Source organism: Delphinapterus leucas, chromosome 20 (assembly GCF_059928025.1).
Source record: "Delphinapterus leucas isolate spDelLeu-1000000601 "Yukka" chromosome 20, BTC_Dleu_Yukka2, whole genome shotgun sequence".
NCBI lineage: Eukaryota > Metazoa > Chordata > Mammalia > Artiodactyla > Monodontidae > Delphinapterus > Delphinapterus leucas.
Genome location: NC_143148.1, coordinates 53,742,945 through 53,754,884, shown reverse-complemented (window position 1 = coordinate 53,754,884; position 11,940 = coordinate 53,742,945). Strand labels below are relative to the sequence as shown.

Here is an 11,940-nt window from a genome sequence, read left to right as displayed (position 1 = left end):
GCCCTTGCAAGCCACCACACACATGTGCCCACATCCCCAATTTTATAAATGAGGCAGAATCTCACTGCAACATTTGGGTCGCCCAAACACAAACACTCACACACACACACACACACACACACGCTTCAAGGTACTCATCCTGTAATACTGAAGGTGTAGAGACTGAAGTGTTTTTCACTCCCCCGTTTCTTTGCTGATTAATGCCCACTCCATAAAATCCATGTTAAAGGTGAGATCTTTCCTCAAACCTAATTATTTTGTCTCCTTGGATTGGGTGGGACATGTCTCCTGCTTAAGTAAGGAACTGATCATGCTGGGTCTCAACTCTCTGCCATTTGATTGCTCCTGCAGTCCAGACGCCACCAAGAAGCCACTCCTACCCCTTCAACAAGTCCTTGCCCCTCTGAGTTTCATGATTCTGTCTGTCCCCTCTTTGGGGACCGTGGGCCTTTTGGGATCTGTAAAGTAATAAAGTGGGTTCCTAGACTGTTTTCAATATTTCAAAAAGTCAAAGAGAAACTGCATTTGTGTCACCGAGTCTTTGGCCAATGCCCAATAACCATCTTTGGCTGGCATGATTGTTTGGACCTACTATGAATCCTGCTCTGGGTGACCCTGATCCTCGTAGAAGGGTGGGAACTAATCTTTTAACAGAACTGGGAGCACCCTGCCTTCCCCAGGGCCCAAGGGCACTGGAATGCGCTGGCCCAGCAGTACCACCCCTGACTGGAGCCCATTTCACCGCCTGGCTGGGTCGCGGAGGCAAGAAGGCCTGACCCAGCGCATTCACTCGCCCAGAAGCAATGCCGGAAGGCGTGGTTCCACGCCTCCCGGGAGGCCCCGCCCCTGACGGCCGGCCCGGCCCGGCCCGCCCCCGTACTAGTCCCCGCCCCTCGCCGCAGCCCCTTCCGGGCCACAGGGCGTTCCGAGTGTCACGCCCCTCCCGCCTGCCACCCCATCAGGCCCCGCCCCTCCCGGGGCCCCGCCCCTGCGCGCCGGTCCAGCCAGCTCGCTCCGGCTCGCTCCGGCCCGGGGCCGCCCCCTCCCCGCCCCGCCCCCTCCCCGCCCCGCCCCCTCCAGCCGGGGGTGCTCTAGATGCTGCGCGGAGACCCTCTGCACCCCTGCGAACATGGCGCTGCGAGTGGCGCGGAGCGTGCGGGCCGCGGTCTGCAGCCTGCGCGCCATCTCTGCGCCCAACGCGCCCTGCCCGCCGCGGCCTTGGGGACTGCGGGCGGGCGCCGTCCGGGCGCTGCGCACCGGTCCCGTTCTGCTGTCGGGTAAGTGCGGGCGGGCACGTGGGGCGAGCCAAGCTGACTCGGGGTAAGGGGCTGGGGCCTCGATCCTCACCTCGGGTCCCCGCCGCTGGTCGCCCCGGTCAAGGGAGGCGACCCCTGCACACGCTTATTGTTGTTGGGATCCCGTGTCGCGAGGCCGCTACTCCCTGAGTGACTTAAACGACCCCGCAGTCTTTGTCCTGCGGGTTGGGAGGAGGGGGGGAGGAGGGCGGGGAGGCCTGGAGAACACGCGCGGCCGCCGTGTCCCGGCTGCTTCCGGCAGGAGCGTCGGCCGCTCGCTGCTGGAGACCCGGGCGAGCGTCGCCGAGCTCCTTCCTGACCTTAGATTTCTAGCATTTGTGAGCATCGTGGACCCTAAGAGTGAAGACAAATAATAGGCTTTACTTTGCTACACGGATCGTCACTGAATTCTGAAGTAAAAGTAAAGCAAGAGCATTTATTGAAATTTAAAGCACTGGGTCTAGATTTTTACCAGCTAAAGCTGGCACAACTTTGGAGACAGCTATTTCCTAAAGCAGTGAGATAAACTCTACTGGACTCCACAGAAGACGTTCTACTGAAGTCTGTATCGAGTCGTGAATGTGTGTTGGGCTGAAACGAGGCCTTAGTTACATGGACTTGAAGGAACAGGGAGACCTGCCCGTAAATGTCTTGGCCATCTGTCCTACTTTAGCACGCGTTACCGCAGAGGAAAAACCGTTTTACTTCATGCACCAATACCTGAGACATTAACTGCACCTCCGAGAACTCAGGCTTCTTGCTGACAGAGCGCAGGTCTGTGGTGGCTGTTCTCTCATTAAGTTCGTTGTTTTAGAAACCTGTTTGGGACTAGAAAAGTTGATAGGTTTAAGTCCAAAGTCAAACATAATGAAGCTTACCTCCTCCCCACCCCACCCACCCATTATAATCTCTCAGCTCTGTTAGTGCCGCATTTCAAGGGAAGAGCATTTCTCAGATAAGAACTGAATTTCAAACCTATGTATTTTGGTTATTCATTGTTACACTATCACTAGCTTTTTGCAGTTTCCTGTTATCTAGTTAAATATTGCCCAAGATATCAATACCCATGATCTGGTTGAACACCTGGGTTTTTAATACTAAAGAGACCGAGTTCCAAAATTTCACTCCACCTCTTATGAGCTGTGACATCTTGGGTAGTCACTTAAGTTCTCTGAGTCTGTTTCCCTAATCAGAAAAATGGAAATGATAATCCATACCTTACAGATTTGTTGGATGAAATGAAATAATTTAACTGCTGTACATATAGTTTGATGCATAGTAAGTACTTGATAAATGTTACTTCTTATTAAATATTAGTGTATAGACTCAAATAAATAGCGGAAAGTTGATCAAATGTTAATGTATTTTATTTGACTCAGTGATTGAAGGGAGGAGAATGCAAACTTCTCATAAATTACTCAACACACCTAATTTTGGGGGGGCCAAAACCCATGTTTTTCAAGACTCAGAGGAAAAGTAATTATTTACCTAATCTCCTGTTCCCTTTTTTCCTGTTGGGCCAAGGGTTAAAGGAGAATTGTACGAATCATCGTCTTTTGCTTAAATTGCATGGCCTAGTACAAAGACTTCATGACCTTTGAAGTCAAGTGGACCTAGGTGCATTTAGCTTAGCAATGTTGCCGCCTTTTCCTCTAAACTTGTGGTTGCTCAGTTGCTAAATTGAATGTGAGAGCACTCTTACTCCTAAGATTATCTTTACAATTAGGTAAGATGGCAAGACCAAAGTCAGGACAGTAATTTCAGAGAAGTCATATGTTTATGGTTGTCCAGTCCTTACTTTTAAAAGGTATATTAGATTTAAACTGCCAGTTTTAGAGTTGTGACAGAATGTTAGGGAGAATCGAGTCCTGTAGCCAAATAACTATGTATTAGATGTTTTGCTGAGCATCCTCTTAAACTTTAAAAAAAAAAATTACTTCACTCCAGCTTTTGAGTGCTTTCTATGTGCCAAGCACTGTGTTTTGAACTGGGAATACAGATGAGATAAAGCCTGCTCTTGCTTGCTTTGTACTTGGTCTACTGCCTGGGGGAAACTGTAGCCTGTTAAGTGCTATGAGTGTGTGGGGGGAACGGTGTGGGAGAGTGGTGCAGAGTGCTGTGGGAGCAGGTTGGACGGCCCAGGAACCCAGGCTTGGAGGGCTGCATAAGGCATCTGGCAGGCAGAGCTGCTAAACTGAGATCTGAAAGTCAAGAAAAGGCGGTGGGGAGAATGGGTTGCAGTCAGAACACTAAGTACAAACACACTTTCTTAGGGAAACACACGTTGACCTGAAGCATTTAGTAATTTGAAGTGGAATGAAGCAAAGCAAGTTACTTTGTGGCAGATTCTGCAACCTCTTACACTGAGGAGTATGATATTAAAGTTTTTTAATGACTGGGAGGAAAAGAAATACTCTTTATTTACACTCTGCTGTGTATCAGAGCTGTGTAATCAAGGCAGTTTAATGTTGTTTTAAGTACAGTTATCTTTTGGGTAAGGGGTAAGAGTGAACCAGCAATGCTTATTGTAAAACAGTATTGAAATTAACGAGCCATTTTCTTATTAACTTCCGATGTAGTATTTTTGGAAAAATACCGCTTCACTTCAGAATGTGATATATATTTAGGAAGGTAAGTTTTTTAAAAAATATATTATTTTAAGCAAGTACTTTTGACATTAAATCGTAAGGAATTTTTTTCACATCACTCGAACTTTGGTAGGTCTTTCTTCCAAGAATCCTTGAGTATTTTGGCCATCCGTGTATTTGAAGAGAAGCAGCTCATAAAGCCAAGGCCTAACCTGTCCAATGAATGTCGAGCAGAGGCTGCCTTTCTACCATTTAATGTCTTAGCTCTGAGGTGACTATTGAGTTCTGATCGTATAGTTTGCTTCTTTAAATGATGGTAGTCACTTTCCTCAAGGGGAGACTTGAATTCATTTAAGGTGGAATCAAGAACTTAGACAAGCTATAATTGTTCCAGGTCAATTTTATTCCTGTTAAGATTCCACACAGCTCTACCTAAAGAGGCACATAATTTTTTAGGTTAAATCATTTATGAGCAGTCTTTATGTTCCTCCCAAAAGCTCATCACTCTTTCTTCAGAGGGACAGACTTGCTTTGTATGACAGACCCGTAATAGATAAATATATATTTGAAATGTGCTCCAAAATTTGTGTGTGTGTGTGTGATTTAGACTGAGTAATGTGAAGGGCAAGTAATCATATCTCCAAAAGATGCAAAGGTGTTCACATCAAGCCATCTTTGCCTAAATGACACCAATGTTGAGATGTGTCTTCTCACATGATCTGTTTTGTCCTGGGCAGTATACTGTTGAATGGCAATGCCAATAAGTCAAACACAAATACTGGGAAGGTCTTGCCCTTTGACAGCACTGATATGTAAAAAAATGCTTTTTAAGAAGTGATGCCACTGCTTTTCTGAACTATTGGTCTTCTATTTAGGTCGTAAATTCACAGACAAACATGAATGGGTAACAACAGAAAACGGTGTTGGAACAGTGGGAATCAGCAATTTTGCACAGGTATCGGATTGTCTTGCAATATTTCAGTCTGCTCTTGCCTAAACTGGATTGCTTTACCTTTTAAAAATTGTTTATTCTGCCCCTTAGTATTATTTTGGGCCCCTTAAAGGCCCTTAGAAGAACATCAGTCATAGATGGAAAAAGTAAAACATAGTTCAGTTAGGGCAGCGGATAGTGTTTTTAGAGATATTGAAAGGTTAACACTTAAAATTAAAAATTAAATTCAAGAGAGAAATGTCTGTTTCATATTGGGGCAGTTAAGGAAAAAAGCAGAGCAAGCAAAACGGCTGGAGTGTTGACAGTGTTTTGTGGATAGCAATGATATACACATGATCTGGGGACTTGAAGAGGGAACACCTAGATTGGCACAGATTACACAAAGATAAACCTTTTATTTAGAGTTTGTCTCTACTAATTCCCTTATTGCCACTGATCCCATATTGAGATATTGTGTAAAAGAAAACTTGAGAAGCCAAATAGCAGCATGCATCACTGATTTTCAACGATCTCTGGGTGGGGTGGGGAGAAGGGGCGGGGGATATTAACTGATGGGAGTATACAGTATTCTTCAGAAATGTTGCGATCTCAGGTACTGAGAATCCATGACAACTGTATCTTCATTGGCATATCTGTACCTACTGAGGCCCAGTACAGCATGCTTTGTGAAATACTGCATAAGTATTGTCCTCCTCTCCTGGAGTGTATGAGGGGGAATCAGCTACATGGAAAATGACATACAAAACATTATGTGACGGATGCCTTGAGTAGTACAAGGCGTTGTAACCCACTCACCTGATGGAGAGATCACTACTTATTAGTCAGCAGATGCAGTAGGGGAAATGGCCTCAGTAAAGTTGCAGAGGTGGAAAAGCACAAAGTGTGTTCTTAGACGAGCCAGTAATCTTTTAGGGGGCATATGGTTTGTGACGGGGTCACTGCCACCTCTGGGAAATCCAGCTAGTGGCCTGTTTTCTTGCAGATCCTGAGGTAAGAATAATTTTGCATTTTTAAAGGGTTATAAGAAAAACCAAAGAATTTGGCCCCTCAAGTGTAAAGTATGTACTGTGTGAATTAAAGGGATTCAGTGTTTGGCTTGTTCCTATTTACTAGGTTTAATTTGATTTCTTAGAGGTTTGGTGCTTTGTTTTTGTCTTTTAAAGGAAGCTTTGGGAGATGTTGTTTACTGTAGTCTGCCTGAAGTTGGGACAAAATTGAACAAACAAGGTGAGTGTTTTTCTCATCTTGGTATGTCATGATTCATGCCATGAATTTTCTTTATCTTGCATAATAACTTGTTTGTACCCAGGATCATTTAGAGTGCTTTTTCCTCAAGTAACAGAAAACTTACATAAGAGTAGATCAACCAACAGGGGTTTATTATATCTCATACAAGCAATCTCGGAAATAGGTGGATATAGGATTGACTCAGTGGCTCAGTGAAGATTATCAAGGAGACAACCTCTCTGGTACTTTTTCTGCCTCAGCATGTCAGAGGTTACAGAATGGCAGCAGAACCTTCAAGCATCATGTTCTCAATGACAGTATCCAAAAGTAGGAAGAGGACAGGCTCTCTTTGTCTCTTTATCGGGAACAAATATCTCAACCAGAAATCTCTCAGATCACCTTTTCTTTTATCAATTTAGCCAAGTCTGGGTCGTATTGCCATGCCTAACTGTAAGGAATGATGGTGAGGAGAATAATGAGCATTTTCAGACTTTACAATGGAAGGCAGGAAGTCGAGGGAAATGGCTCTTAGCACCCTCCCCGCCACACGTTGATATAGTATAGTATAGCTGAAGTCTCTGAAGTTTAAAAAATAAAATCTGTCTTTCTTTGGAGGCGGTAAAGAATATCAGGATAGAACATGGGCTTCTGAGTCAGAATCTGGTTTTAAATCCTGGCCTCTCAACATAGCTGTGTGATTTGGGAGAGATTACTTAATGTAGGTCTCATCTGTAAGTTGGGATAGTAATACTTACCTCATAGAGTAGTTGTAAGGATTAAATGAAATTAGCATAATAACCAGCATAAGATTAGTGCTTGATAAATGTCAGCCAGTGGAACCACGTATATTATTATTCATGGGTTCCTTGACATATGTCAGGTAGCCCTACAGAATTTAAGTATCTGTTTTCTTTAATCATGTTTTATTTACTGTGTATGCACTTTGCTGTTCTCAAGCAGATCAGAAATTTCTTAACATCTCTTTATAGCAAGTGAGAAGCATGAACCTACTTTTTGTGCTTCTATTATAGAAAAAATTCTATTAAACTAAATATGTTGAGTAATACCCTTAAACTAATGAATGCTTTCTTTAAACTTTCTGCTAAAGGTGTTTTTTAAAGTGATACAAAATTTACATACAGTGAAAATGCATGGATCTTAATTGTATAAGCCAAAGAGTTTTGACAACTGTGTTTATACACTGTGTAAACCTTGCCAATCAGAACTCTTCTCAATATACAACCACTTCTCTGATTTTTGTCACCACAGATTAGTTTTGCCTGTTCTTTAACTTCATTTAAAAGGAATCAGACAATATGTATTATGTATGGCTTCATTTGTCTGATGTCATAATTTCGAGATTCATTCATATTGAGTGATCAGTATTTTGCTTTTTTATGCTGCAAAGTCCCATCGTGTTTGCCAAAGAGGTTATACCATTTTACACTCACCAGCAGTATGAGAGAGTTCCAGGTGCTGCATATTTCATTGTGGTTTTAACTCGCATTTCCCTAGGACAGATTATTGTTCACCTTGCCATGTGCTTTTTGCCACTCACATCTTTTTTTGTGAAGTCTCTAGTCTTTTACTTGGGTTATCTTTTTACCATTGATTTTTAGGCATCATTTTAAATTCTAGATACAAATCCTTTTTCAGAAATGTATTTTATGAATATTTTGTCACATATATGTATGGAACATTGTCTTCTCTAAGAAGTCTTTTGTCTATCTTCATAGTTCCCAGACTATATACCCCAGTGCCATGAGGTGCTGTGGGGTATTTTTAATTTTTAACATCTGTTGGACACAGCACAAACTAATAAACAATGGAGGTAACAATTTCAGTGTTGGATCTTACTACATTACTTTGGGTAATGTGACTTTGAAGCAAGTACTGCACAATTGGCATGGAACATCAGGTACGGCAGTGATAGATGTGACCTGATTCCCTGATGGAGAACTTAATACAGTATGCAACAGACACATAATTTATATCTGTAAATTGTAATTAAAAATGAAAATTCTTTTTTGTTCAATTTATATGTGTTAATTTTTTCAAACCGCTACTCAATTGTTAGGATATAAAAACTTACTAAGTAGTTTGGACCTGACCTCTTAATAAACTGAAGTGTTAGGTATTTGTTTTGGTCTAGAGATTACCACAAAACCTTACTGAGACACTTAAGGGCATTGTGAACTGAGAAAGTGAGCAACTCTGGCCCATACCAAGGTTTGCAGAGATATAGTATTTCATCTTTAGGTATGCTATTTAGGTGTGGAGTTTTTCATAGATGCCCATTATCAGATGATGCAGTTCCTTTCTATATATAGTTTGCTGAGAATTATCATTTGTGGATGTTGAATTTTTGTCAAATTCATTTTCTCCATCTATTGACATGATCAAAGGGTTTTTCTTGTTAATGTGATGAATGGTGATTCATTGTTGAACGTTTAACCAACCTTGCATTCCTGGTAGTCATGATACAAAAGTTAAAAATTATCTCTAAAAACATACTGCTGGATTTGATTTGCTAATTTGTACATTATGTTCATGAGAGATATTGGTCATCTTATAATGGCTTTGTCAAATTCTGGAATCTGTTATATTGACCTCATAGAATAAGTTTAGAAATATTCCTACCCCTTTTCTTTTTCTGAAAGAAAGTGCAAGATTAGTGTTGTTTCTTCTTTAATTGTTTGATAGATTTAACTGGTAGAATATGAGCCAGATTTCTTTGTAGGAAGGTTTTTGATAGAAATTTCTTTAATATATATTCAGATTTTCTATATTATCTTACATTGGTTTTGAGAAATTTTTCCATTTCATGTTGTTATATTCAGCATACAGATGCTCATATTTTTCATTTATTATCCTTTTATACCCATACGATCTGTAGTAAGGGCTCCTTTTTCATTCCTTCATATTGGTGGTAATTTTCTCTTCTCAATCGGTCTGCTGGCTCTATCAAATTTATCAATCTTTTGAAAGAACCAAATTTCTACTATGTTAAATTTTCTCTTATTTTCCATTTCATTTGTTCTTTATTTTCTTCCTCCAACTTATTTAGATTTAATTTCCTTTTTCTAGCTTCTGGAAACTTGTGGTTTTGTTGGTTTTCAGGTTTTTTTACTGGACTTTTTTTTATCCATACTGTAAAATGCTGTCTCCCTTGTGGTGAGTGGCAGCTAAAATCTTAGTCTGATTCTTCTAGCCTTATCTAGGACACTTGGAGTCTGCCCCATGCACATATGATTCAGGGATCATTCAGAGACCTGGACAGAATTTATAGACAGAATTTGGGGCTCTCCTTTTTATCTCTATCCTTAATGAGATTTCCCAGCTCACTTTCCAGTAGCTATGGTGGCCCCAAACTCTTGTCTCCTAGTCCTTTAAACCAGTAAGACTGAGATTTTCTTTCATAATTTTGGCTGCTCCACCTGGCACAGATCAGTGTCCTTTCTTCAAGGCTAAAAGTCATTTTAAAAAAATCACCAGTGTCATCCCTTCTTTCTAATGTTGCCTCCTTTCCATAAACTGACTGCTTTTGTTCATTTTCTAGTGTCTTTAGAAGCCAGGTCATTGATTTTAAGATGTTCTTTTTAAATAACGCCTAAAGATTTTATTTCCTTCTAAGCACTTTTTTAGCTCTGCCTCCACAAACTTTGGTGTGTTGTATTCATCACATTCAGTTCAGATCACTTGATTTTGTCCTGTAGGTGAGCAGGGCTTTTTTTTTTAATTAATTAATTTATTTTTATTTTTGGCTGGTTGGGTCTTCGTTGCTGCATGCAAGCTTTCTCTAGTTGTGGCGACTGGGGGCTACTCTTCATTGCAGTGCGCAGGCTTCTCATTGCGGTGGCTTCTGTTGTTGCAGAGCACGGGCTCTAGGCGCACGGGCTTCAGTAGTTGTGGCTCGCGGGCTCTAGAGTGCAGGCTCGGTAGTTGTGGCCCTTGGGCTTAGTTGCTCCGTGGCATGTGGGATCTTCCCGGACCAGGGCTCAAACCCATGTCCCCTGCATCGGCAGGCGGATTCTTAACCACTGCACCACCAGGGAAATCCCAGGGCTCTGTTAATTTTTCAGTCTTTTTTTTCTTTTCAAACTCTTCTTCAGATTGGTTAGTTTCAGATGATCTTCGTGTTCACTGACCCTTCTGCACAGTATCCGGTCTACTGTTAATGCCATCTAGTGAACGTTTTAGATATTATGCTTTCCAGTTCTAGAATGTCCATTTAAAAAATTATAATTTCTTTGCAAGTTATTTCCCCATATATTCACTCACTAGTTTTTTGTTTTTGTTTTTTGGTCTTTGAACATACTTACAGTAGCTCTTTTAAGGTTCTCTGCTAATTCCAGCATGTGGGTCTGTGGATCATTTTGAGATCTTTATACTGACTACTTTTTCTCTAAACTATGGCTCCCTTCTTTCTAGAATTTCAACCCTCAATTTCCAGCCACCTTGGGGGCCCACACTCCATCCTCTGACCCCTTTAGCAAATCAGACTGTGGTTTTCTACTTGTGTTCTAGTTACACTGTGCTCTTTGGATGGGGCCATGTTGTCAGGCTACAGACTGTATAAATGAAGATCTTGCATGACAGAACCTATGGTTTTATTTTAATTAAAGATATTTAGGACTTTCTATCATTACTGTATTAGAGGTGATCACTTCTCCATATTTTGTACTTTGAGGTCACTAACTTGACATTTAATACTTTCTTTAATTTTCTCAATTTAGAGGAATTTGGTGCTTTGGAAAGTGTGAAAGCTGCTAGTGAACTCTATTCTCCTCTATCAGGAGAAGTAACTGAAATTAATGAAGCTCTAGCAGAAAATCCAGGACTTGTCAACAAATCTTGTTATGAAGATGGTAAGTTGTTGCTAGAAATTTTTTTAAGGATTGTTTGCTGCAGTTAACATTTAATCTGGAATTTAAAGCAATCTTTAGCTGATGATGACTTCTTTTTGCCCTTCTTGGTACTAAATAGAGATATTCTGCTTTAAAAAGGGAAAACAGTTTAGCTGAATATATAAGGTTATGTTTAAAATCTCGGTCAATAAAAGCATTGCCTTATTTTATAGGGTTCTTAGTATCATAGTTGTAGACTCATTGTAAACACTTCAGAGTATTTACCTGTTCAGTCATAAAGCATCTAATCACATTGTGTGATGTAGGTGGTAATAGAATAACATTTATTACATTAATTTTCAGTTTTCTCACATCTTCATCTTCATAATAATGTAGTAAGGTAAGCTAGCAACAATTTTTTCCATTTTGTAGATGAATTGAGGCCCCAAAGGATTTCTCTGCTAAGGTCACACAGCCAACAAGATGCAAAATTAGCATTAGGTTGTAGTTCTCTGTTTCCTGTCACCTACTTCTTCTCTCTACTAAAGCTTTCTAATGCCATTAATCTAAGTAGTTACAGTGTTGGTGTTCCTTTTGTTAAAGATATACCTGGCCTTGTGTATTTGGATCCGTATGTAAAGTTGTTGATGCTTATTACAGCCTAGAAGTTCTTAATCCATTATGGTAGAATTTCTTCTGGTTCTTTTCAGTTATGATATGTAAGGAATATTAATTTAATTCTTACAGCTAAAATTTAAAGCTCTTTGAACAAATAATGAGTGATTTATGTAAAGAATACTAGGTTAATTTTGAGGCACTCAGAATTTACATTTTGAATGAATTTGACTTTCTCTTTAAAAAGGTGATTTGGAATATAAGATACTTTTTTTTGGTTGCAGGTTGGCTGATCAAGATGACACTCAGTAACCCTTCAGAGCTAGATGAACTAATGAGTGAAGAAGCATATGAGAAATACATAAAGTCTATTGAGGAGTGAAAATGGAACCCCTAAATAAACCAGTTTGAAACAA

At 40.6% G+C, this 11,940-nt stretch overlaps 1 protein-coding gene across 1 annotated transcript; it reads left to right on the top strand.

Annotated features, from left to right (window-relative positions):
• The first annotated feature begins 1,049 nt into the window (after positions 1 to 1,049).
• GCSH (glycine cleavage system protein H) lies at positions 1,050 to 11,940 on the top strand. Its single transcript, XM_022583106.2, has 5 exons — positions 1,050 to 1,277; positions 4,759 to 4,838; positions 5,999 to 6,062; positions 10,799 to 10,930; positions 11,809 to 11,940. The coding sequence occupies exons 1-5, from the start codon at positions 1,130 to 1,132 to the stop codon at positions 11,904 to 11,906; spliced, it is 522 nt and encodes a 173-aa protein (XP_022438814.1). The 5' UTR covers positions 1,050 to 1,129; the 3' UTR covers positions 11,907 to 11,940.